General features: G+C 48.5%; 1 protein-coding gene across 1 annotated transcript in view; it reads left to right on the top strand.

Moving 5' to 3' along the window:
• LOC106561157 (ras-specific guanine nucleotide-releasing factor 2) overlaps positions 1-27,118 on the top strand; it is a 97,740-nt gene that overhangs the window by 57,850 nt on the left and 12,772 nt on the right. Inside the window, exons 2-9 of the mRNA XM_045689056.2 lie at positions 12,264-12,370; positions 13,148-13,295; positions 14,341-14,684; positions 14,799-14,878; positions 14,973-15,166; positions 15,399-15,508; positions 18,245-18,363; positions 18,672-18,835. Coding sequence (XP_045545012.1) covers positions 12,264-12,370; positions 13,148-13,295; positions 14,341-14,684; positions 14,799-14,878; positions 14,973-15,166; positions 15,399-15,508; positions 18,245-18,363; positions 18,672-18,835 — 1,266 coding nt within the window. The remainder of the gene's footprint in view (positions 1-12,263; positions 12,371-13,147; positions 13,296-14,340; positions 14,685-14,798; positions 14,879-14,972; positions 15,167-15,398; positions 15,509-18,244; positions 18,364-18,671; positions 18,836-27,118) is intronic.

Genomic DNA, 27,118 nt, shown 5'->3' with positions numbered 1-27,118 from the left:
TCCTCTCTCCCGTCCTCTCTCCCGTTCACTCTCCTGTTATCTCTCCTGTCCTCTCTCCTGTCCTCTCTCCTGTTCACTCTCCTGTCCTCTTTCCTGTCCTCTCTCCTGTCCTCTCTCATGTCCTCTCTCCTGTTCACTCTCCTGTTATCTCTCCTGTCCTCTCTCCTGTCCTCTCTCCTGTCCTCTCTCCTGTTCACTCTCATGTCCTCTCTCCTGTCCTCTTTCCTGTCCTCTCTCCTGTCCTCTCTCCTGTCCTCTCTCCTGTTCACTCTCCTGTTATCTCTCCTGTCCTCTCTCCTGTCCACTCTTCTGTCCTCTCTCCAGTTCACTCTTCTGTCCTCTCTCCAGTTCACTCTCCTGTCCTCTCTCCTGTCCTCTCTCCTGTCATCTCTCCTGTCCTCTCCCCTGTCATCTCTCCTGTTATCTCTCCTGTCCTCTCTCCTGTCCACTCTCCTGTTCTCTCTCCTGTCCTCTCTCCTGTTCACTCTCCCGTTATCTCTCCCGTCCTCTCTCCCGTCCTCTCTCCCATCCTCTCTCCCGTTCACTCTCCCGTTATCTCTCCTGTCCTCTCTCCTGTCCTCTCTCCTGTTCACTCTCCTGTCCTCTCTCCTGTCCTCTCTCCTGTCCTCTCTCCTGTCCTCTCTCCTGTTCACTCTCCTGTTATCTCTCCTGTCCTCTCTCCTGTTCACTCTCCTGTTATCTCTCCTGTCCACTCTTCTGTCCTCTCTCCAGTTCACTCTCCTGTCCTCTCTCCTGTCCTCTCTCCTGTCCTCTCTCCTGTCCTCTCTCCTGTTCACTCTCTTGTTCACTCTCCTGTTCTCTCTCCTGTCCTCTCTCCTTTTCACTCTCCTGTTATCTCTCCTGTCCTCTCTCCTGTCCTCTCTCCTGTCCTCTCTCCTGTCCTCTCTCCTGTTCACTCTCCTGTTCACTCTCCTGTTCTCTCTCCTGTCCTCTCTCCTTTTCACTCTCCTGTTATCTCTCCTGTCCTCTATCCTGTCCTCTCTCCTGTTCACTCTCCTGTTCTCTCTCCTGTTCTCTCTCCTGTCCTCTCTCCTTTTCACTCTCCTGTTATCTCTCCTGTCCTCTCTCCTGTCCTCTCTCCTGTCCTCTCTCCTGTTCACTCTCCGGTTCACTCTCCTGTTATCTCTCCTGTCCTCTCTCCTGTCCTGTCTCCTGTCCCCTCTCCTGTCCTCTCTCCTGTTCACTCTCCTGTCCTCTCTCCTGTCCTCTTTCCTGTTCTCTCTCCTGTCCTCTCTCCAGTCCTCTCTCCTATCCTCTCTCCTGTTCTCTCTCCTGTTCACTCTCCTGTCATCTCTCCTGTCCTCTCTCCTGTCCTCTCTCCTGTTCACTCTCCTGTCCTCTCCTGTCCTCTCCCCTGTCCTCTCTCCTGTTATCTCTCCTGTCCTCTCTCCTGTCCACCCTCCTGTCCACTCTCCTGTTCTCTCTCCTGTCCTCTCTCCTGTCCACTCTCCTGTTCTCTCTCCTGTCCTCTCTCCTGTTCTCTCTCCTGTCCTCTCTCCTGTTCACTCTCCTGTTATCTCTCCTGTCCTCTCTCCTGTCCTCTCTCCTGTTTACTCTCCTGTTCTCTCTCTCCTGTCCTCTCTCCTGTCCTCTCTCCTGTCCTCTCTCCTTTCCTCTCTCCTGTTATCTCTCCAGTTCACTCTCCTGTCCTCACTCCTGTTCTTACTCCGGTCCTCTCTCTTGTTCTCTCTCCTGTCCTCTCTCTTGTTCACTCTCCTGTTCTCTCTCCTGTCCTCTCTCCTGTCCTCTCTCCTGTCCTCTCGCCTGTCCTCTCGCCTGTCCTCTCTCCTGTTCACTCTCCTGTTATCTCTCATGTCCTCTCTCCTGTCCTCTCTCCTATCCTCTCTCCTGTTCTCTCTGCTGTTCTCTCTCCTGTCCTCTCTCCTGTCCTCTCTCCTGTTATCTCTCCAGTTCACTCTCCTGTCCTCACTCCTGTCCTTACTCCGGTCCTCTCTCTTGTTCGCTCTCCTGTCCTCTCTCCTGTTCACTCTCCTGTTATCTCTCCTGTCCTCTCTCCTGTCCTCTCTCCTGTCCTCTCTCCTGTTCTCTCTCCTGTTCTCTCTCCTGTCCTCTCTCCTGTTCACTCTCCTGTTCTCTCTCCTGTCCTCTCTCCTGTCCTCTCTCCTGTCCTCTCTCCTGTCATCTCTCCAGTTCACTCTCCTGTTATCTCTCATGTCCTCTCTCCTGTCCTCTCTCCTGTTCACTCTCCTGTTATCTCTCCTGTCCTCTCTCCTGTCCTCTCTCCTGTCCTCTCTCCTGTTCACTCTCCTGTCCTCTCTCCTGTCCTCTCTCCTGTTCTCTCTCCTGTCCTCTCTCCTGTCCTCTCTCCTGTCCTCTCTCCTGTCCACTCTCCTGTCCACTCTCCTGTTATCTCTCCTGTCCTCTCTCCTGTTCACGCTCCTGTTATCTCTCCTGTCCTCTCTCCTGTCCTCTCTCCTGTTCACTCTCCTGTTATCTCTCCTGTCCTCTCTCCTGTCCTCTCTCCTGTCCTCTCTCCTGTTCACTCTCCCGTTATCTCTCCCGTCCTCTCTCCCGTCCTCTCTCCCGTCCTCTCTCACGTTCACTCTCCCGTTATCTCTCCTGTCCTCTCTCTCCTGTCCTCTCTCCTGTTCACTCTCCTGTCCTCTCTCCTGTCCTCTTTCCTGTCCTCTCTCCTGTCCTCTCTCCTGTCCTCTCTCCTGTTCACTCTCCTGTTATCTCTCCTGTCCTCTCTCCTGTTCACTCTCCTGTTATCTCTCCTGTCCACTCTTCTGTCCTCTCTCCAGTTCACTCTCCTGTCCTCTCTCCTGTCCTCTCTCCTGTCATCTCTCCTGTCCTCTCTCCTGTCCTCTCTCCTGTTCACTCTCCCGTCCTCTCTCCCGTCCTCTCTCCCGTTCACTCTCCTGTTATCTCTCCTGTCCTCTCTCCTGTCCTCTCTCCTGTTCACTCTCCTGTCCTCTTTCCTGTCCTCTCTCCTGTCCTCTCTCATGTCCTCTCTCCTGTTCACTCTCCTGTTATCTCTCCTGTCCTCTCTCCTGTCCTCTCTCCTGTCCTCTCTCCTGTTCACTCTCATGTCCTCTCTCCTGTCCTCTTTCCTGTCCTCTCTCCTGTCCTCTCTCCTGTCCTCTCTCCTGTTCACTCTCCTGTTATCTCTCCTGTCCTCTCTCCTGTCCACTCTTCTGTCCTCTCTCCAGTTCACTCTTCTGTCCTCTCTCCAGTTCACTCTCCTGTCCTCTCTCCTGTCCTCTCTCCTGTCATCTCTCCTGTCCTCTCCCCTGTCATCTCTCCTGTTATCTCTCCTGTCCTCTCTCCTGTCCACTCTCCTGTTCTCTCTCCTGTCCTCTCTCCTGTTCACTCTCCCGTTATCTCTCCCGTCCTCTCTCCCGTCCTCTCTCCCATCCTCTCTCCCGTTCACTCTCCCGTTATCTCTCCTGTCCTCTCTCCTGTCCTCTCTCCTGTTCACTCTCCTGTCCTCTCTCCTGTCCTCTCTCCTGTCCTCTCTCCTGTCCTCTCTCCTGTCCTCTCTCCTGTTCACTCTCCTGTTATCTCTCCTGTCCTCTCTCCTGTTCACTCTCCTGTTATCTCTCCTGTCCACTCTTCTGTCCTCTCTCCAGTTCACTCTCCTGTCCTCTCTCCTGTCCTCTCTCCTGTCCTCTCTCCTGTCCTCTCTCCTGTTCACTCTCTTGTTCACTCTCCTGTTCTCTCTCCTGTCCTCTCTCCTTTTCACTCTCCTGTTATCTCTCCTGTCCTCTCTCCTGTCCTCTCTCCTGTCCTCTCTCCTGTCCTCTCTCCTGTTCACTCTCCTGTTCACTCTCCTGTTCTCTCTCCTGTCCTCTCTCCTTTTCACTCTCCTGTTATCTCTCCTGTCCTCTATCCTGTCCTCTCTCCTGTTCACTCTCCTGTTCTCTCTCCTGTTCTCTCTCCTGTCCTCTCTCCTTTTCACTCTCCTGTTATCTCTCCTGTCCTCTCTCCTGTCCTCTCTCCTGTCCTCTCTCCTGTTCACTCTCCGGTTCACTCTCCTGTTATCTCTCCTGTCCTCTCTCCTGTCCTGTCTCCTGTCCCCTCTCCTGTCCTCTCTCCTGTTCACTCTCCTGTCCTCTCTCCTGTCCTCTTTCCTGTTCTCTCTCCTGTCCTCTCTCCAGTCCTCTCTCCTATCCTCTCTCCTGTTCTCTCTCCTGTTCACTCTCCTGTCATCTCTCCTGTCCTCTCTCCTGTCCTCTCTCCTGTTCACTCTCCTGTCCTCTCCTGTCCTCTCCCCTGTCCTCTCTCCTGTTATCTCTCCTGTCCTCTCTCCTGTCCACCCTCCTGTCCACTCTCCTGTTCTCTCTCCTGTCCTCTCTCCTGTCCACTCTCCTGTTCTCTCTCCTGTCCTCTCTCCTGTTCTCTCTCCTGTCCTCTCTCCTGTTCACTCTCCTGTTATCTCTCCTGTCCTCTCTCCTGTCCTCTCTCCTGTTTACTCTCCTGTTCTCTCTCTCCTGTCCTCTCTCCTGTCCTCTCTCCTGTCCTCTCTCCTTTCCTCTCTCCTGTTATCTCTCCAGTTCACTCTCCTGTCCTCACTCCTGTTCTTACTCCGGTCCTCTCTCTTGTTCTCTCTCCTGTCCTCTCTCTTGTTCACTCTCCTGTTCTCTCTCCTGTCCTCTCTCCTGTCCTCTCTCCTGTCCTCTCGCCTGTCCTCTCGCCTGTCCTCTCTCCTGTTCACTCTCCTGTTATCTCTCATGTCCTCTCTCCTGTCCTCTCTCCTATCCTCTCTCCTGTTCTCTCTGCTGTTCTCTCTCCTGTCCTCTCTCCTGTCCTCTCTCCTGTTATCTCTCCAGTTCACTCTCCTGTCCTCACTCCTGTCCTTACTCCGGTCCTCTCTCTTGTTCGCTCTCCTGTCCTCTCTCCTGTTCACTCTCCTGTTATCTCTCCTGTCCTCTCTCCTGTCCTCTCTCCTGTCCTCTCTCCTGTTCTCTCTCCTGTTCTCTCTCCTGTCCTCTCTCCTGTTCACTCTCCTGTTCTCTCTCCTGTCCTCTCTCCTGTCCTCTCTCCTGTCCTCTCTCCTGTCATCTCTCCAGTTCACTCTCCTGTTATCTCTCATGTCCTCTCTCCTGTCCTCTCTCCTGTTCACTCTCCTGTTATCTCTCCTGTCCTCTCTCCTGTCCTCTCTCCTGTCCTCTCTCCTGTTCACTCTCCTGTCCTCTCTCCTGTCCTCTCTCCTGTTCTCTCTCCTGTCCTCTCTCCTGTCCTCTCTCCTGTCCTCTCTCCTGTCCACTCTCCTGTCCACTCTCCTGTTATCTCTCCTGTCCTCTCTCCTGTTCACGCTCCTGTTATCTCTCCTGTCCTCTCTCCTGTCCTCTCTCCTGTTCACTCTCCTGTTATCTCTCCTGTCCTCTCTCCTGTCCTCTCTCCTGTCCTCTCTCCTGTTCACTCTCCCGTTATCTCTCCCGTCCTCTCTCCCGTCCTCTCTCCCGTCCTCTCTCACGTTCACTCTCCCGTTATCTCTCCTGTCCTCTCTCTCCTGTCCTCTCTCCTGTTCACTCTCCTGTCCTCTCTCCTGTCCTCTTTCCTGTCCTCTCTCCTGTCCTCTCTCCTGTTCACTCTCCTGTTATCTCTCCTGTCCTCTCTCCTGTTCACTCTCCTGTTATCTCTCCTGTCCACTCTTCTGTCCTCTCTCCAGTTCACTCTCCTGTCCTCTCTCCTGTCCTCTCTCCTGTCATCTCTCCTGTCCTCTCTCCTGTCCTCTCTCCTGTTCACTCTCCCGTCCTCTCTCCCGTCCTCTCTCCCGTTCACTCTCCTGTTATCTCTCCTGTCCTCTCTCCTGTCCTCTCTCCTGTTCACTCTCCTGTCCTCTTTCCTGTCCTCTCTCCTGTCCTCTCTCATGTCCTCTCTCCTGTTCACTCTCCTGTTATCTCTCCTGTCCTCTCTCCTGTCCTCTCTCCTGTCCTCTCTCCTGTTCACTCTCATGTCCTCTCTCCTGTCCTCTTTCCTGTCCTCTCTCCTGTCCTCTCTCCTGTCCTCTCTCCTGTTCACTCTCCTGTTATCTCTCCTGTCCTCTCTCCTGTCCACTCTTCTGTCCTCTCTCCAGTTCACTCTTCTGTCCTCTCTCCAGTTCACTCTCCTGTCCTCTCTCCTGTCCTCTCTCCTGTCATCTCTCCTGTCCTCTCCCCTGTCATCTCTCCTGTTATCTCTCCTGTCCTCTCTCCTGTCCACTCTCCTGTTCTCTCTCCTGTCCTCTCTCCTGTTCACTCTCCCGTTATCTCTCCCGTCCTCTCTCCCGTCCTCTCTCCCATCCTCTCTCCCGTTCACTCTCCCGTTATCTCTCCTGTCCTCTCTCCTGTCCTCTCTCCTGTTCACTCTCCTGTCCTCTCTCCTGTCCTCTCTCCTGTCCTCTCTACTGTCCTCTCTCCTGTCCTCTCTCCTGTTCACTCTCCTGTTATCTCTCCTGTCCTCTCTCCTGTTCACTCTCCTGTTATCTCTCCTGTCCACTCTTCTGTCCTCTCTCCAGTTCACTCTCCTGTCCTCTCTCCTGTCCTCTCTCCTGTCCTCTCTCCTGTCCTCTCTCCTGTTCACTCTCTTGTTCACTCTCCTGTTCTCTCTCCTGTCCTCTCTCCTTTTCACTCTCCTGTTATCTCTCCTGTCCTCTCTCCTGTCCTCTCTCCTGTCCTCTCTCCTGTCCTCTCTCCTGTTCACTCTCCTGTTCACTCTCCTGTTCTCTCTCCTGTCCTCTCTCCTTTTCACTCTCCTGTTATCTCTCCTGTCCTCTATCCTGTCCTCTCTCCTGTTCACTCTCCTGTTCTCTCTCCTGTTCTCTCTCCTGTCCTCTCTCCTTTTCACTCTCCTGTTATCTCTCCTGTCCTCTCTCCTGTCCTCTCTCCTGTCCTCTCTCCTGTTCACTCTCCGGTTCACTCTCCTGTTATCTCTCCTGTCCTCTCTCCTGTCCTGTCTCCTGTCCCCTCTCCTGTCCTCTCTCCTGTTCACTCTCCTGTCCTCTCTCCTGTCCTCTTTCCTGTTCTCTCTCCTGTCCTCTCTCCAGTCCTCTCTCCTATCCTCTCTCCTGTTCTCTCTCCTGTTCCCTCTCCTGTTCTTTCTCCTGTCCTCTCTCTTGTCCTCTCTCCTGTCCTCTCTCCTGTCCTCTCTCCAGTCCTCTCTCCTATCCTCTCTCCTGTTCACTCTCCTGTTCCCTCTCCTGTTCTTTCTCCTGTCCTCTCTCTTGTCCTCTCTCCTGTCCTCTCTCCTGTCCTCTCTCCTGTCCTCTCTCCTGTCCTCTCTCTTGTCCTCTCTCCTGTTCTCTCTCCTGTTCTTTCTCCAGTCCTCTCTCCTGTCCTCTCTCCTGTTCTCTCTCCTGTCCTATCCTCTCTCCTATCCTCTCTCCTGTTCTCTCTCCTGTCCTATCCTCTCTCTTGTACTCTCTCCTGTTCTCTCTCCTGTCCTCTCTCCTATCCTCTCTCCTGTCCTCTCTCCTGTCTTCTCTCCAGTCCTCTCTCCTATCCTCTCTCCTATCCTCTCTCCTATCCTCTCTCCTGTTCTCTCTCCTGTCCTCTCTCCTATCCTCTCTCCTGTTCTCTCTCCTGTCCTCTCTCCTATCCTGTCTCCTATCCTCTCTCCTGTCTTCTCTCCTGTCCTCTCTCTTGTTCTCTCTCCTGTTCTCTCTCCTGTCCTCTCTCCAGTCCTCTCTCCTGTCCTCTCTCCTGTCCTCTCTCCAGTCCTCTCTCCTATCCTCTCTCCTATCCTCTCTCCTATCCTCTCTCCTGTCCTCTCTCCTATCCTCTCTCCTATCCTCTCTCCTGTTCTCTCTCCTGTCCTATCCTCTCTCTTGTTCTCTCTCCTGTCCTCTCTCCTGTCCTCTCTCCTGTTCTCTCTCCTGTTCTCTCTCCTGTCCTCTCTCCAGTCCTCTCTCCTATCCTCTCTCCTGTTCTCTCTCCTGTTCTCTCTCCTGTCCTCTCTCCTGTTCTCTCTCCTGTCCTCTCTCCAGTCCTCTCTCCTATCCTCTCTCCTGTTCACTCTCCTGTTCACTCTCCTGTTATCTCTCCTGTCCTCTCTCCTGTCCTCTCTCCTGTTCACTCTCCTGTCCTCTCTCCTGTCCTCTCTCCTGTCCTCTCTCCTTTTCACTCTCCTGTTATCTCTCCTGTCCTCTCTCCTGTCCTCTCTCCTGTTCACTCTCCTGTTCTCTCTCCTGTTCTCTCTCCTGTCCTCTCTCCTTTTCACTCTCCTGTTATCTCTCCTGTCCTCTCTCCTGTCCTCTCTTCTGTCCTCTCTCCTGTTCACTCTCCGGTTCACTCTCCTGTTATCTCTCCTGTCCTCTCTCCTGTCCTGTCTCCTGTCCCCTCTCCTGTCCTCTCTCCTGTCCTCTTTCCTGTTCTCTGTCCTGTCCTCTCTCTTGTCCTCTCTCCTGTCCTCTCTCCTGTCCTCTCTCCTGTTCTCTCTCCTGTTCCCTCTCCTGTTCTTTCTCCTGTCCTCTCTCTTGTCCTCTCTCCTGTCCTCTCTCCTGTCCTCTCTCCTGTCCTCTCTCCTGTCCTCTCTCCTGTCCTCTCTCCAGTCCTCTCTCCTATCCTCTCTCCTGTTCTCTCTCCTGTTCCCTCTCCTGTTCTTTCTCCTGTCCTCTCTCTTGTCCTCTCTCCTGTCCTCTCTCCTGTCCTCTCTCCTGTCCTCTCTCCTGTCCTCTCTCCTGTCCTCTCTCCAGTCCTCTCTCCTATCCTCTCTCCTGTTCTCTCTCCTGTTCCCTCTCCTGTTCTTTCTCCTGTCCTCTCTCTTGTCCTCTCTCCTGTCCTCTCTCCTGTCCTCTCTCCTGTCCTCTCTCCTGTCCTCTCTCCTGTTCTCTCTCCTGTTCTCTCTCCTGTTCCCTCTCCTGTTCTTTCTCCTGTCCTCTCTCTTGTCCTCTCTCCTGTCCTCTCTCCTGTCCTCTCTCCAGTCCTCTCTCCTATTCTCTCTCCTGTTCACTCTCCTGTTCCCTCTCCTGTTCTTTCTCCTGTCCTCTCTCTTGTCCTCTCTCCTGTCCTTTCTCCTGTCCTCTCTCCTGTCCTCTCTCCTATCCTCTCTCCTGTCCTATCCTCTCTCCTATCCTCTCTCCTGTTCTCTCTCCTGTCCTATCCTCTCTCTTGTTCTCTGTCCTGTTCTCTCTCCTGTCCTATCCTCTCTCTTGTTCTCTCTCCTGTCCTCTCTCCTGTCCTCTCTCCTGTTCTCTCTCCTGTTCTCTCTCCTGTCCTCTCTCCAGTCCTCTCTCCTATCCTCTCTCCTGTTCTCTCTCCTGTTCTCTCTCCTGTCCTCTCTCCTGTTCTCTCTCCTGTCCTCTCTCCAGTCCTCTCTCCTATCCTCTCTCCTGTTCACTCTCCTGTTCACTCTCCTGTTCTCTCTCCTGTCCTCTCTCCTTTTCACTCTCCTGTTATCTCTCCTGTCCTCTCTCCTGTCCTCTCTCCTGTTCACTCTCCTGTTCTCTCTCCTGTTCTCTCTCCTGTCCTCTCTCCTTTTCACTCTCCTGTTATCTCTCCTGTCCTCTCTCCTGTCCTCTCTTCTGTCCTCTCTCCTGTTCACTCTCCGGTTCACTCTCCTGTTATCTCTCCTGTCCTCTCTCCTGTCCTGTCTCCTGTCCCCTCTCCTGTCCTCTCTCCTGTCCTCTTTCCTGTTCTCTGTCCTGTCCTCTCTCTTGTCCTCTCTCCTGTCCTCTCTCCTGTCCTCTCTCCTGTTCTCTCTCCTGTTCCCTCTCCTGTTCTTTCTCCTGTCCTCTCTCTTGTCCTCTCTCCTGTCCTCTCTCCTGTCCTCTCTCCTGTCCTCTCTCCTGTCCTCTCTCCTGTCCTCTCTCCAGTCCTCTCTCCTATCCTCTCTCCTGTTCTCTCTCCTGTTCCCTCTCCTGTTCTTTCTCCTGTCCTCTCTCTTGTCCTCTCTCCTGTCCTCTCTCCTGTCCTCTCTCCTGTCCTCTCTCCTGTCCTCTCTCCAGTCCTCTCTCCTATTCTCTCTCCTGTTCACTCTCCTGTTCCCTCTCCTGTTCTTTCTCCTGTCCTCTCTCTTGTCCTCTCTCCTGTCCTCTCTCCTGTCCTCTCTCCTGTCCTCTCTCCTATCCTCTCTCCTGTCCTATCCTCTCTCCTATCCTCTCTCCTGTTCTCTCTCCTGTCCTATCCTCTCTCTTGTTCTCTCTCCTGTCCTCTCTCCAGTCCTCTCTCCTATCCTCTCTCCTTTTCACTCTCCTGTTATCTCTCCTGTCCTCTCTCCTGTCCTCTCTCCTGTTCACTCTCCTGTTCTCTCTCCTGTTCTCTCTCCTGTCCTCTCTCCTTTTCACTCTCCTGTTATCTCTCCTGTCCTCTCTCCTGTCCTCTCTCCTGTCCTCTCTCCTGTTCACTCTCCGGTTCACTCTCCTGTTATCTCTCCTGTCCTCTCTCCTGTCATGTCTCCTGTCCCCTCTCCTGTCCTCTCTCCTGTTCACTCTCCTGTCCTCTCTCCTGTCCTCTTTCCTGTTCTCTCTCCTGTCCTCTCTCCTGTTATCTACCTGTCCTCTCTCCTGTTCTCTCTCCTGTCCTCTCTCCTGTCCTCTCTCCTGTTCTCTCTCCTGTTCCCTCTCCTGTTCTTTCTCCTGTCCTCTCTCTTGTCCTCTCTCCTGTCCTCTCTCCTGTCCTCTCTCCTGTCCTGTCTCCTGTCCTCTCTCCTATCCTCTCTCCTGTTCTCTCTCCTGTTCTCTCTCCTGTCCTCTCTCCTATCCTCTCTCCTGTTCTCTCTCCTGTCCTCTCTCCTATCCTCTCTCCTATCCTCTCTCCTGTCCTCTCTCCTGTCTTCTCTCCTGTCCTCTCTCTTGTTCTCTCTCCTGTTCTCTCTCCTGTCCTCTCTCCTATCCTCTCTCCTATCATCTCTCTTATCCTCTCTCCTGTCCTCTCTCCTATCCTCTCTCCTGTCCTCTCTCCTGTTCTCTCTCCTGTCCTCTCTCCAGTCCTCTCTCCTATCCTCTCTCCTGTTCTCTCTCCTGTCCTCTCTCCTATCCTCTCTCCTGTCCTCTCTCCTGTCCTCTCTCCTGTTCTCTCTCCTGTTCTCTCTCCTGTCCTCTCTCCTGTTCTCTCTCCTGTCCTCTCTCCTATCCTCTCTCCTGTTCTCTCTCCTGTCCTATCCTCTCTCCTGTTCTCTCTCCTGTTCTCTCTCCTGTCCTCTCTCCAGTCCTCTCTCCTGTTCTCTCTCCTGTCCTCTCTCCAGTCCTCTCTCCTATCCTCTCTCCTGTTATCTCTCCTGTTCACTCTCCTGTCCTCTCTCCTGTTCACTCTCCTGTCCTCTCTCCTGTCCTCTCTCCTGTCCTCTCTCCTGTCCTCTCTCCAGTCCTCTCTCCTATCCTCTCTCCTGTTCTCTCTCCTGTCCTCTCTCCTATCCTCTCTCCTGTCCTCTCTCCTGTCCTCTCTCCTGTTCTCTCTCCTGTTCTCTCTCCTGTCCTCTCTCCAGTCCTCTCTCCTATCCTCTCTCCTGTTCTCTCTCCTGTCCTCTCTCCTATCCTCTCTCCTGTTCTCTCTCCTGTCCTATCCTCTCTCCTGTTCTCTCTCCTGTTCTCTCTCCTGTCCTCTCTCCAGTCCTCTCTCCTGTTCTCTCTCCTGTCCTCTCTCCAGTCCTCTCTCCTATCCTCTCTCCTGTTATCTCTCCTGTTCACTCTCCTGTCCTCTCTCCTGTTCACTCTCCTGTCCTCTCTCCTGTTCTCTCTCCTGTCCTCTCTCCTGTTATCTCTCCTGTTCACTCTCCTGTCCTCTCTCCTGTTCTCTCTCCTGTCCTATCCTCTCTCTTGTTCTCTCTTCTGTTCTCTTGGTCAAGGAACTGAGTCACAAACAGAAGGGCTCATTTGGGATGACATTTCCTGCTTTCCTTGCCCAATAAATATTCTCTCAGGTTTTTAAACAATGATGTCACGTTTCATATTATGAGAGTATTGTTCATGTGGTGGGAACGCTTAACATGTAGGAAATTGCGTGTTTGTCGGATTCCTTTCAGAGGAAGAACAAGGATAAACACTAGTCAGACAAAAACAGAATCATTCTTCTAATACTGGAATGTGAGTTCTGGTATTGTGAATGTGTGTACATCTACGTGTGTGTGTGTGGCTTTCCAGAACATTCTGTGTGACCCTGATTTAGCCTACTGCAGTAAAAGGTTAAGCAGACCAATATAAGCAGACCAAGTGGTGATTGTTTTGTTTTCTCGCGTGGACAGATTTTGACAGAAGTGGACCCTCTCACTTCACCTCTTCCTCTCTGGTACAACCTTAAAATGTTGATTCTATTTCCTGTTTACTTCCTGGTAATAGTATTTCTGTTTCCTGTTTCCTCCAGCACTACTTCCTGGTGGTGTTTGGCCATGACGGTCAGAAGCCTCTGGAGCTGCGGACGGAGGAGGAGTCAGACTGCAAAAAGTGGGTGGAGTCTATCCAACAGGCCAGGTAAGAGGGTGGAGTCTATCCAACGACAGCACCTCAACGCCTCTTTACAAGAGCCTGGGGGCTAAGAACTTGCAGCTACTGTAGCAGCTAGGGGCTAAGGGAAGGATAGGAGTTAGGCTCTGATTTCGGTCTGGCTTGCTTGTTATACTCATGACACACATGCAAATGCATCAGCTGACTGTCACCTAGGCAGCCGGTATGCCGTGTTCTGCTCTGAGACACACAGTGACTGTGTAGTGATCATCACACACACACACACACACACACACACACACACACACGCACACACACACACAACCCCCTCTCCACACGTCTGCTCCATTTGTAAGAGCTCTGCTCGGAGCAGTTCACATTTAGGTCACACTCTGGTGCCGTACCCACCAGAGTAATTACATCACAGCCCTAACCTCGACACTCCGCCTCACTCTCTCTCCCCCCTCCTCTCTCTGTCTCTATCCAGCACTTTCTCTCTCTCTTCACCCCACTACTGTAACTTCTCTGTCTCGCTCTCTCTACACCTCCCACGTTCTCTCTCTATCTCTCCCTCTCTCTCTCGTTATCTCTCCCTCTCTATCTCTCCCTCTCTCTCTCGTTATCTCTCTCTCTCTTTCTAGGTACACTGAGGGATGATGAATACATTTATGCTATGGTGTTTACTTTTAAATGTTTGTTGGTAATATGCATTGAGCATAATGCTTCTTTGGCGTTCACTGTGCAGTGTGCACCATGTCGACTGGGTTTAAACTCACCATTCCACACTTACAATTCCACCTGTAGTTACTCTGACATCATCATTGAGCGCGAGGTCCTGATGCAGAAGTACATCCACCTGGTCCAGATCATGGAGACAGAGAAGGTGGCGGCCAACCAGCTACGCACCCAGCTAGAGGACCAGGACACAGAGATAGAGAGGCTGAAAGCAGAGGTACACACACATTTACACGGTCTCCCGCACAGTCACGTACACACACACACACACACACACAACCACACACATGCTCACTCACATGCACACATGGCCACATGCACCACACGCATGCTCACACACACACACGCACAAATAAAGGTTTCTGTTAGGCAAGGGGATCTTGCTAGTGTCTGATGTGTGTTGACTGTTGTGTGTTGACTGTTGACTGTTGTGTGTTGACTGTTGACTGTTGTGTGTTGACTGTTGACTGTTGACTGTTGTATGTTGACTGTTGTGTGTTGACTATTGACTGTTGACTGTTGAATGTTGACTGTTGAATGTTGTGTGTTGACTGTTGTGTGTCGACTGTTGTGTGTCGACTGTTGTGTGTCGACTGTTGTGTGTCGACTGTTGAATGTTGTGTGTCGACTGTTGTGTGTTGACTATTGACTGTTGAATGTTGTGTGTTGACTGTTGTGTGTTGACTATTGACTGTTGAATGTTGTGTGTTGACTGCGGACTGTTGTGTGTTGACTGTGGACAGTTGTGTGATGACTGTTGTCTTTTGACTGTTGTGTGTTGACTGGTAGTGTTGACTGTTGACTGTTGTGTGTTGAATGTTGTCTGTTGACTGTTGTGTGTTGACTGTTGCGTGATGACTGTGGACTGTTGTGTGTTGACTGTTGTGTGTTGACTATTGACTGTTGAATGTTGTGTGTTGAATGTTGTGTGTCGACTGTTGTGTGTTGACTGTTGTGTGTTGACTGTTGTGTGTTGACTGTGGACTGTTGTGTGTTGACTGTTGTCTGTTGTGTGTTGAATGTTGTCTGTTGACTGTTGTGTGTTGACTGTTGCGTGATGACTGTGGACTGTTGTGTGTTGACTGTTGTGTGTTGACTGTTGTGTGATGACTGTGTTTTGACTGTTGTGTGTTGACTGTTGTGTGTTGACTGTGTGTTGACTGTGTGTTGACTGTTGACTGTTGTGTGGTGACTGTTGACTGTTCTGTGTTGACTGTTGTGTGTCGACTGTTGTGTGTTGACTGTTGACTGTGTGCTTCCAGATCGTGCTGTTGAACAAGGCCAAGGAGAGGATGCTGCCTTACCAGACCAACCAGGAGGAGGAGGACCCAGACATTAAAAAGATCAAAAAGGTCCAGAGTTTCATGCGAGGCTGGCTGTGTCGGAGGAAGTGGAAGATCATCGTCCAGGACTACATCTGTTCCCCCCACGCTGAGAACATGAGGAAGAGGAACCACATCGTGTTCAACATGGTGGAGGCAGAGACCGAGTACGTCTGCCAGCTCTCTGTCCTGGTCAACTTCTTCCTCAGGCCGCTACGTATGGCAGCCAGCTCCAAGAAACCTCCCATCAGCCACGATGACGTTAGCAGCATCTTCCTCAACAGGTAACACACCGTCTGGCCCCCCTCCACAAACAACCCATAGCCCCTACCCCTAGACACTTGCGAACGGATTGAATAGATTTAATAGCAATATCTTTTTCTTCTTTGTGTCCCCAGTGAGACCATCATGTTCCTCCATGAGATCTTTCATCAGGGCCTGAAGGCTCGGATAGCCAACTGGCCTACTCTGGTGCTGGGTGAGATAGGAGGCGTCTATGCTGGGTCAAATCCACTCTAGCTAACCTCTACCACTATCTTGGTGTGGAATGTTTTATGTGTCTGTCTCTCTAGCGGACCTGTTTGACATCCTGCTGCCCATGCTGAACATCTACCAGGAGTTTGTGAGGAACCACCAGTACAGCCTGCAGGTGCTGGCCAACTGTAAACAGAACAGGGACTTGGACAAGCTGCTGAAGCAGTATGAGGCGAACGCTGCCTGTGAGGGACGCATGCTGGAGACCTTCCTCACGTACCCCATGTTCCAGGTAGCACGTCGCACACGTCACACACACGCGCGTCCAGACCTCATTAACCTCCGCCCTTTCCCCCTCCTCTTCCACATGTTAGTATAGGCCCAGACCTGACTGACTGACTGGCTGACTGACTGACTGACTGACTGACTGACTGACTGACTGACTGACTGACTGACTGACTGACTGACTGGCTGACTGGCTGACAGACTGACTGACTGACTGATGCTTCTCCGTTGTGTTTTAGATCCCTCGTTACATCATCACTCTCCATGAGCTGCTGGCACACACGCCTCATGAGCACGTGGAGCGCAAGAGCCTGGAGTTCGCCAAGTCCAAACTAGAGGAGCTGTCAAAGTGAGGATAACGGAGCTGTAGCGGTTGTGTAGTAGATCATGTAGTTAACAGTGGTTGTGTAGTAGATAATGTAGTTAACAGTGGTTGTGTAGTAGATAATGTAGTTAACAGTGGTTGTGTAGTAGATAATGTAGTTAACAGTGGTTGTGTAGTAGATCATGTAGTTAACAGTGGTTGTGTAGTAGATCATGTAGTTAACAGTGGTTGTGTAGTAGATAATGTAGTTAACAGTGGTTGTGTAGTAGATCATGTAGTTAACAGTGGTTGTGAAGTAGATCATGTAGTTAACAGTGGTTGTGTAGTAGATAATGTAGTCAACAGTGGTTGTGTAGTAGATAATGTAGTTAACAGTGGTTGTGTAGTGGATAATGTAGTTAACAGTGATTGTGTAGTAGATAATGTAGTTAACAGTGGTTGTGTGGTGGATAATGTAGCTAACGGTGGTTGTGTAGTAGATAATGTAGTTAACAGTGGTTGTGTAGTAGATAATGTAGTTAACAGTGGTTGTGTAGTAGATAATGTAGTTAACAGTGGTTGTGTAATAGATAATGTAGTCAACAGTGGTTGTGTAGTAGATAATGTGGTTAACAGTGGTTGTGTAGTAGATAATGCAGTTAACAGTGGTTGTGTAGTAGATAATGTAGTTAACAGTGGTTGTGTAGTAGATAATGTAGTTAACAGTGGTTGTGTAGTAGATAATGTAGTTAACAGTGGTTGTGTAGTGGATAATGTAGTTAACAGTGGTTGTGTAGTGGATCATGTAGCCAACAGTGGTTGTGTAGTAGATAATGTAGTTAACAGTGGTTGTGTAGTAGATCATGTAGTTAACAGTGGTTGTGTAGTAGATCATGTAGTTAACAGTGGTTGTGTAGTAGATAATGTAGTTAACAGTGGTTGTGTAGTAGATAATGTAGTTAACAGTGGTTGTGTAGTAGATCATGTAGTTAACAGTGGTTGTGTAGTAGATCATGTAGTTAACAGTGGTTGTGTAGTAGATAATGTAGTTAACAGTGGTTGTGTAGTAGATAATGTAGTCAACAGTGGTTGTGTAGTGGATAATGTAGTTAACAGTGGTTGTGTAGTGGATAATGTAGTTAACGGTGGTTGTGTGGTGGATAATGTAGTTAACGGTGGTTGTGTGGTGGATAATGTAGCTAACGGTGGGTGTGTAGTAGATAATGTAGTTAACGGTGGTTGTGTAGTGGATAATGTAGTTAACAGTGGTTGTGTAGTGGATAATGTACTTAACAGTGGTTGTGTAGTAGATAATGTAGTTAACAGTGGTTGTGTAGTAGATCATGTAGTTAACAGTGGTTGTGTAGTAGATCATGTAGTTAACAGTGGTTGTGTAGTAGATAATGTAGTTAACAGTGGTTGTGTAGTAGATCATGTAGTTAACAGTGGTTGTGTAGTAGATCATGTAGTTAACGGTGGTTGTGTGGTGGATAATGTAGCTAACGGTGGTTGTGTAGTAGATAATGTAGTTAACAGTGGTTGTGTAGTAGATAATGTAGTTAACAGTGGTTGTGTAGTAGATAATGTAGTTAACAGTGGTTGTGTAGTAGATCATGTAGTTAACAGTGGTTGTGTAGTGGATAATGTAGTTAACAATGGTTGTGTAGTGGATAATGTAGTTAACAGTGGTTGTGTAGTAGATAATGTAGTTAACAGTGGTTGTGTAGTGGATAATGTAGTTAACAGTGGTTGTGTAGTGGATAATGTAGTTAACAGTGGTTGTGTAGTAGATAATGTAGTTAACAGTGGTTGTGTAGTAGATCATGTAGTTAACAGTGGTTGTGTAGTAGATCATGTAGTTAACAGTGGTTGTGTAGTAGATCATGTAGTTAACAGTGGTTGTGTAGTAGATCATGTAGTTAACAGTGGTTGTGTAGTAGATCATGTAGTTAACAGTGGTTGTGTAGTAGATCATGTAGTTAACGGTGGTTGTGTGGTGGATAATGTAGCTAACGGTGGTTGTGTAGTAGATAATGTAGTTAACAGTGGTTGTGTAGTAGATAATGTAGTTAACAGTGGTTGTGTAGTAGATAATGTAGTTAACAGTGGTTGTGTAGTAGATCATGTAGTTAACAGTGGTTGTGTAGTGGATAATGTAGTTAACAATGGTTGTGTAGTGGATAATGTAGTTAACAGTGGTTGTGTAGTAGATAATGTAGTTAACAGTGGTTGTGTAGTAGATCATGTAGTTAACAGTGGTTGTGTAGTAGATCATGTAGTTAACAGTGGTTGTGTAGTAGATCATGTAGTTAACAGTGGTTGTGTAGTAGATAATGTAGTTAACAGTGGTTGTGTAGTAGATCATGTAGTTAACAGTTGTTGTGTAGTAGATCATGTAGTTAACAGTGGTTGTGTAGTAGATCATGTAGCCAACAGTGGTTGTGTAGTAGATCATGTAGTTAACAGTGGTTGTGTAGTAGGCAATGTAGTTAACAGTAGTTGTGTAGTAGATAATGTAGTTAACAGTGGTTGTGTAGTAGGTAATGTAGTTAACAGTAGTTGTGTGGTAGGTAATGTAGCCAACAGTAATTGTGTGGTAGGTAATGTAGTTAATAGTGGTTGTGTAGTAGATCATGTAGTTAACAGTGGTTGTGTAGTAGGTAATGTAGTTAACAGTAGTTGTGTGGTAGGTAATGTAGCCAACAGGAATTGTGTGGAAGGTAATGTAGTTAACAGTGGTTGTGTGGTGGATAATGTAGCTAACGGTGGTTGTGTTGTCAGGATGATGCATGATGAGGTGAGCGATACAGAAAACATTCGTAAGAATCTGGCCATCGAGAGAATGATCGTAGAAGGCTGTGACATATTACTGGATACCAGCCAGACATTTGTCAGACAGGGTGAGTACACACACACACACACATACTGTACAAATGCACTCACTAACTAACTAACTCACACACACACACACACACACACACACACACACACACACACACACACACACACACACACACACACACACACACACACACACACCCACACACACACACACACACACACACACACACACACCACCCCAGCCAGAATCCAGAGCATTATAAGATGGTTACCTGTAACTGTCATCAGTAGTACAGTATGTGTAACTTATGTTTTTGTTTTTTCCCCCTCCCACCAAACACACACACACACTCTCTCTACCCATCAGGCTCTCTGATCCAGCTCCCATCCAGCAGTGAACGGGGCATGCTCAGTAAGGTCCGTCTGGGCTCTCTGTCCCTCAGGAAGGAAGGAGAACGACAGTGCTTCCTGTTTACAAAACACTTCCTTGTCTGCACACGCACCTCCGGGGGAAAGCTGCACCTGCTCAAGGTGAGAGTCAAACACACACACAGACACATATGCATGTACAGATGTCAGATCTTAATTTGATCGCTGTTATGTCGCGTGAAATTTTCCTGCGCAACAGGGACTTCAAATGAGCCTCATGATTTAGATGCTTTCACAAAAACATATTCAGGGGGCAGTCGAGTCATTCAGACCAGTGCCAGCTATCAAAATCCTATTCTGTCTCTGACTTTGCTCAAAGGCTCAAGCTAGACAATGTCCTACTGCTACTGTAGGCCTATGGGTCCTACCAACGCCACATTCATATGGACTTATCTGAAATGTGTGTCCGTTAGGCATATGGATTTATTTTTTTATCAGCATGAATTAGATTGAGCAATAAAAGCCCCACTTTTATTCCTTAGGCCGGGATCCACACTAAGCAGCTGTTGCAAGAGCGCATTTTTCACTGGCTGTCCACTTGTTTCAAAAACAATGATTGATAGGCAGCTTAAACTTCTTGAATTCAACCATTATTGGGTTCAAATACACATTTAGATTTGTGAACAGCCATCCACAACAACCACAATCCGTACGGCGCAAATAGCTAAATGAGAGAGCAGCAGTGTGATTCACATCAATGCGCTATTGTCACGTCCTGACCATATACTTAGGTTTTTTTGTATTATATTTGGTCAGGACGTGGCAGTTATGTTTGGTTATGGTATAGTGGGGTTGTGAGTGTTGGGGTAGGTTCTAGGTTAGGTATTTCTATGTGGAGTTTGGTGAGTGTATGTCTGTTGGGTTAATTGGGGTTGGGACTCTCAGTTGAAGGCAGGTGTTGTCTATCTGCCTTTGATTGAGAGTCCCATATAGTGGGGTGTGTTTGTGTTTGATTTTTGTGGGTAATTGTAATTTTGCACTGTGTTTCGTTTCACCTGTGAAACTGTCACCTTTCTCCTCTGCGTGTTTATTTTGTTTTGTCGTTTCCATCTAAAATAAATATGATGTGGAACAGTCAACCTGCTGCGTATTGGTCATCGAGTGATTTCGACATATCTTCCGATGAGGGAGAATACGAGGAACGTGACAGAATTACCCACCAACAACGGACCAAGCAGCAGAGGAAGGAGCAGCACAAGGAGAGGCACCAGGAGAAAAGCTATCTGGAGTCATGGACTTGGGAGGAAATCCTGGACGGGAAAGGACCATGGACTCAAGCTGGCGATTATCGCCGCCCACAGTGGGAGATCGAGGCGGCGAGAGCTGAGAGGCGCTGGTATGAGGAGAGGGAGCGCAACGGACACGGGAGGCAGCCCCACAATTTTTTTGGGGGGGGGGCACACGGGGAGATTGGCGGAGTCAGGTGGTAGACCTAAGCCAACTCCCCGTGCTTACCGGAAGCAGCGTGGTAATGGTAAGACACCGTGTTATGCTGTGGAGCGCACGGTGTCCCCAGTGCGCGTTCAAAGCCCGGTGCGCTACATACCAGCCCCCCGCAAGTGCCATGCGAGTGCAGGCATCGAGCCAGGGCGGATGGTGCCAGCTCAGCGCGTCTGGTCTCCAGTGCGCCTCCTCGGTCCAGGTTATCCTGCGCCGGCGTTGCGCACTGTGTCTCCAGAGCGCTGGGAGGGTCCAGTTCGCCCAATGCCTGCTCTCCGCCCGTGCCGGGCCAAAGTGGGCATTCAGCCTGGAGTGTGGGTAAAGAGTGTCCGTACCAGAACTCCAGTGCTCCCCCACAGCCCGGTTTATCCTGTGCCTCCTCCTCGGACCAGGCCTTCAGTGGGTCTCCCCATCCTGGTTCATCCTGTGCCACCTCCCAGGACCAGGCCATCAGTGGGTCTCCCCATCCTGGTCCGTCCTGTGCCACCTCCTCGGACCAGGCCTCCAGTGGGTCTCCCCATCCTGGTTCATCCTGTGCCACCTCCCAGGACCAGGCCTTCAGTGGGTCTCCCCAGCCTGGTGAGTCCTGTGCCACCTCCCAGGACCAGGCCTTCAGTGGGTCTCCCCATCCTGGTTCATCCTGTGCCACCTCCCAGGACCAGGCCTCCAGTGGGTCTCCCCATCCTGGTCCGTCCTGTGCCACCTCCTCGGACCAGGCCTCCAGTGGGTCTCCCCATCCTGGTTCATCCTGTGCCACCTCCCAGGACCAGGCCTTCAGTGGGTCTCCCCAGCCTGGTGAGTCCTGTGCCTGTGCCCAGGGCCAGGCATCCATCATGTCTCCCCAGCCTGGTGAATCCTGGGTCAGGGCCGTCGGAGGATCCGACACCGGGGTGCGGCCCAGAGGATCCGACACCGGGGTGCGGACCAGAGTATCCGACAACCTCTTGCGACCCGGGACTGAGGGGAGCTGCCTGTGACCCAGAACCGGGTGAGTCTGGTCACAATTCTAAAATAAAGTTGATTAACTATGACTGTGATGATTCTGCCTACAACCCAGAACCGAAGGAGTCTGCTTACAGCCTGGGACCGACGGAGTCGGCCCACGAACCAGAACCAAAGAAGTCTGCCTACTGTCCTAAGCCCAACAGGTCTGTCTACGGTCTGTTGGACAGTAGGCCAGAACCGGAGCCACCTCCAATATAGGTGGGTTGGGGAGGGGGGGTGTAGCACTGTGCCGTCGTTGACGGCAGCCACCCTCCCTTCCCTCCCTTTAGTTAGGAGGTTAATTGTGTGTTTTTTTTGTTGTTGTTTTTTTCTGTTGGTTTTGTGCATTCAGTGTATGCACCTTTAGGGGGGGGTAATGTCACGTCCTGACCATATACTTAGGTTTTTTTGTATTATATTTGGTCAGGACGTGGCAGTTATGTTTGGTTATGGTATAGTGGGGTTGTGAGTGTTGGGGTAGGTTCTAGGTTAGGTATTTCTATGTGGAATTTGGTGAGTGTATGTCTGTTGGGTTAATTGGGGTTGGGACTCTCAGTTGAAGGCAGGTGTTGTCTATCTGCCTTTGATTGAGAGTCCCATATAGTGGGGTGTGTTTGTGTTTGATTTTTGTGGGTAATTGTAATTTTGCACTGTGTTTCGTTTCACCTGTGAAACTGTCACCTTTCTCCTCTGCGTGTTTATTTTGTTTTGTCGTTTCCATCTAAAATAAATATGATGTGGAACAGTCAACCTGCTGCGTATTGGTCATCGAGTGATTTCGACATATCTTCCGATGAGGGAGAATACGAGGAACGTGACAGCTATGTAGATATCAATAATAAGTGATATCCGTATTGCTGTAGACTACACCACTGCTGTCATCCTTACCTCCAAGCGTTTATTCATGTTGGATAATCTTTGGATGCCGACAGCAGTCGTACCATTGGAAGACATAGCTTGGACTGTAGCCTACAAAAAGCCCATTCCTGCTCTTTACCCGCGATCCATCAAATACATTTGGTGTGTCATCATAGTGGTCTCTGACTTGTGGTCAGACTCGCTCAGGTGGAACAAACTTGAACTTGCGCCTTTTTCAATGCTGATTTGAGTGTCATTGAGAAACGTATCCCAAAAAAATGTGCAAGCATCCTTTCCAAATTTAAAAGTCATCCTCGGAGTAATCATCAGGTTTTTCAAAAGTATCTGTAATCTGATTACAATATTTTTGCTGTTAACGTAACGGATTACAGTTACCGTTTTTTGTTGTTGTTGCAATCCCTCACATGTAACGGATTACGTGTAATCTGTTACTCCCCAACCCTGATAGGCTACACCTAAACTATACCCTAGTGTAGCCTATCAAAACGAATCACACATAGGCCTGTAATATCAGATGTAAAGACGAGATGTAAAAGCAGGCAAAAAAACTTGGCCCATGATTTTTGAGATCTACAGTGTATTATAAAAAATAAAAAAAAGATTTTAAGGTTTATCCTGAACGTAAGGTTATGAGTCAACTGTCAATATGTAGTTCAATCATGGCCTGGGGTGGTCTAGTTGTTAGGACCGCTGCTTTATAATACCGACATGTCTGTAATACCAACATGCTTCAAATAGACCACCACAGTCCCTGTGCACAAGAACGCTAAGGTAATCTGCCTAAATGACTACTGACCTGTAGCAATCACGTCTGTAGCCATGAAGTGCTTTGAAAGGCTGGTCATGGCTCACATCAACACCATCATCCCAGAAACCCTAGACCCACTCCAATTTGCATACCGCCCCAATAGATCCACAGATGATGCAATCGCTATTGCACTCAACACTGCCCTTTCCCATCTGGACAAATGGAACACCTATGTGAGAATGCTATTCATTGACTACAGCTCAGTGTTCAACACCATAGTGCCCACAAAGCTCATCACTAAGCTAAGGACCCTGGGACTAAACACCTCCCTCTGCAACTGGATCCTGGACTTCCTGATGTGCCGCCCCCAGGTGGTAATGGTAGGTAACAACACATCCACCACGCTGATCCTCAACACAGGGGCCCCTCAGGGGTGCATGCTCAGTCCCCTACTGTACTCCCTGTTCACACATGACTGCACGGACAGGCACGACTCCAACACCATCATTAAGTTTGCTGACGACACAATAGTGGTAGGCCTGATCACCGACAACGATGAGACAGCCTATAGGGAGGAGGTCAGAGACCTGGCCGTGTGGTGCCAGGACAACAACCTCTCCCTCAACGTGATCAAGACAAAGGAGATGATTGTGGACTACAGGAAAAGGAGGACCAAGCACGCCCCCATTCTCATTGACGGGGCTGCAGTGGAGTAGGTTGAGAACTTGAAGTTCCTTGGTGTCCACATCACCAACAAACTATCATGGTCCAAACACACCAACAGTTGTGAAGAGGGCACGACAAAGCCTGTTCCTCCTCCCTCAGGAGACGGAAAAGAATTGTCGTGGGTCTTCAGATCCTCAAAGCTTCTACAGCTGCACCACCGAGAGCATCTTGACTGGTTGCGTCACTGCCTGGTATGGCAACTGCTCAGACTCCGACCGCAAGGCACTACATCCAGGACCTCTATACCAGGCGATGTCAGAGGAAGGCCCTAAAAATTGTGAAAGACTCCAGCCACCTTAGTCATAGACTGTTCTCTCTGCTACCGCACGGCAAGCGATACCAGAGCGCCAAGTCTAGGTCCAAAAGGCTTCTTAACAGCTTCTAGCCCCAAGCCATAAGACTCCTGAACACCTAATCAAAGGGCTACCCAGACACCTCTTTTACGCTGCTGCTACGATCTGTTTATTATCTACACATGGTCACTTTAACTCTACCTACATGTACATATTACCTCAATTACCTCGACTAACCGATGCCCCCGCACATTGACGCTGTACAGGTACCCCCTGTATATAGCCTCGCTATTGTTATTTTACTGCTGCTGTTTAATTATGTTACTTTTTTGTCATTCTTTTTTTTACTTATCCTATTTTTTACTTAACACGTTTTTCTTAAAACATTGTTGGTTAAGGGCTTGGACGTAAGCATTTCACTGTAAGGTCTACACCTGTTGTATTCGCCGCATGTCACAAATAAATGTAGGTTTTACGTATAGGCCTACCCTGTCGGCGTGGGTTCGAATCCATCCCATACCCTTCTGGCACAAATAACAAAGTCTCGCCAATTGACTTGATTTAGTTACACATTTCAAGTATGGACAGTCCAAGGATATTTTACCCCCGATCTTGATAAGAAATCAGCATACTAGACACTTTTATTATAAAGACAGATGTTTTTAATGGATAACATACTGTAAAAAGGAAACTGATAAGAAAACCAATATCTCAATATACAATAAAGATATTTATCATACAAGAGCCCAAACTCCGAGTGATGTTTCAAGTGTTTACTCGGCGAAGATGTAACAGTCGAATACATACTGTACATTCAGTACAGCACCGTGTTCATTTATACCCTTAGCTCTCACCCCCTCCCTTCCACAAAGATGTACTTCAGTACTTTTCCATCAGCCAGGATTTATTTGTGCTCCTCCGTGCATTTCACAGTCAGGAGAGGCAATGAGTAACTGGGTGTAGACATTCCTACAGTCTACTGCAATCCATTAAATAATTGGACTTCTCATGCACAAAAGCTTAAACCCAACACTACTTTCACTTTCTAAGGATATATAAAAACAATCTATTCATACTAAGAGTGTCACGGTTGTCGTAGAGAGAAGCGGACCAAAGTGCAGCGTGTGTGTGGTTCCACATTTTATTTATACTGTGAAACTATGCAATAAATAAATACACTGAATGAAAAAACCAACAAACCGTGACGCAGAGATGAACACATACACAACTCAAAATTAATCTCCCACAAAACCCAGGTGGAAAAAAACCCTACTTAAGTATGATCTCCAATTAGAGACAACGAGGACCAGCTGCCTCTAATTGGAGATCATCCCAAACAAACCCAACATAGAAATATAAAACTAGAACCTGAACATAGAAATACAAAACATAGAAAACCACCTCCTGTCACGCCCTGACCTACTCTACCATAGAAAATAACATCTTACTATGGTCAGGACGTGACAAAGAGGACATAATGGTATAAAATAGTAAAGATATAAAACAGTCATTTTAAATCTATTAACAAACAAAATAATAACAGTGGGCTACACCAACGTTAGTTTCATACAAAGTGTGGGGTGAATTGCCACAGTGGATTTGCCATGGTAAATTAGGAAATACTTGATTTATTTTGTACGGAATTCTTGTCAAATAGATAAATCACCCTTAGTATGTTCAAAAAGGACTAAGTTGTTCCGATGATAATACCAGCCAGAGGGCGAACATATCTTGAAAGACTTTGGTTGCAACCAGGACTAAGGCAACACCGACATCATCTTTTAGGGAGCCGTAATCAGGTGACCAACAACGGCTGCAATTGAGATCAGCTGTGCGGGTGAATTTAGCACATATTGATGGTTTAACAAGACATCAGCTGGTGATGATCTAGCACCATCGATGGTTGCAATTGGTCCCTTGTTATTTGATTAATATTCCAATACATTCTCTAAGTTACCCAATGCATAATGAATGGTGTGAAAACTGATAGAAGGCTACTGTCTGTGTTTCCCTGTCTGAGTTGATGAGCTGATTTGGGCCATCAGTTGATTGATAGATGAAGGCCCGCCATAGAACGATACACTTTCCTCCAGTGCTCACCCACGTTTTATAGATTTCCATTACCAAACTGTTATGCGCTGGCTACAGTAGCAAAGGCCTGCTGTGCTTCCAGTTTGATGCCGGCATTTGAAGTCATCCTTGTTGTGGATTGAAAGCCTGTATTGTGTGGCTTTAAAATGTCATTTCTTAAGGCTGTCAAGATGTGTATGCGTTTGAGCCTATCCAAAGACTATTTTGTTGAGTTGAGACACGTTTCTTTGATGTGTAAATTATCAGACTATTCGTTTTACTTCTTGAAAACATTGAAATGAATGCAATTAACTTGTGGGCCTAATGTAGGCCATAGGCTATCTAAATGAATTGAAGTCTCTTTTTGTTGCTTACATTGAAGAGCTTGAACAGTGTCGGAAAGATGGAGAAGATAGGGGGAGTCAAAGGGCAGTAGGCCGGATTCAAACCATATGTGTGCCAGGGTCAGCTGTTGTAACCCCTGGACCACACAGCCACTGAGGCCATCAATCATCTATTCTTGCTATTGCTTGCCTTGCACATATAATAAAACAATTTATATATATTTTTTTTTTAATGGATTTTCACAAAAGAAAAATAAGTCTATCCCCTACAAATATGCCCGTTTATTATAATCCATATAAGAATTCACACAAGATGCGCTGTAGCCTGCACATAGTCTACATAGGCTGCTTGAACAGGCGCCCAGTGGACCTGCGGTCTAAGGTACAATGTAGGTATGGTGCTGAATTGTACACAAACACCGCTTCAGCTGCCCCCTGGTGGCGATTCTTAATATTTCTTCAGATATTAAAATCCTCTTTCTGCAGGATTATTTTCCTCCTGTGACAAAACGGGTCAAATTAAGATGCGACATCTATACTTTCACGTGGTCAGACACATGCACATATATACATACGAAATGTGTTGATATACACTACCGGTCAAAAGTTTTAGAACACCTACTCATTCAAGGGTTTTTCTTTATTTTACTATTTTCTACATTGTAGAATAATAGTGAAGACATGAAAACTATGAAATAACACATATGGAATCATGTAGTAACCAAAAAAGTGTGAAACAAATCAAAATATATTTTATACTTGAGATTCTTCAAATAGCCACCCTTTGCCTTGATGACAGCTTTGCCCACTCCTGGCATTCTCTCAACCAGCTTCATGAGGTAGTCACCTGGAATGCATTTCAATTAACAGGTGTGCCTACTTAAAATTTAATTTGTGGAAT

Source organism: Salmo salar, chromosome 01, assembly GCF_965601325.2.
Source record: "Salmo salar chromosome 01, fSalSal1, whole genome shotgun sequence".
Taxonomy (NCBI): Eukaryota; Metazoa; Chordata; class Actinopteri; order Salmoniformes; family Salmonidae; genus Salmo; species Salmo salar.
The sequence above is the reverse complement of the archived record's forward strand: the minus strand, read 5'-3'. Positions and strand labels throughout refer to the sequence as shown.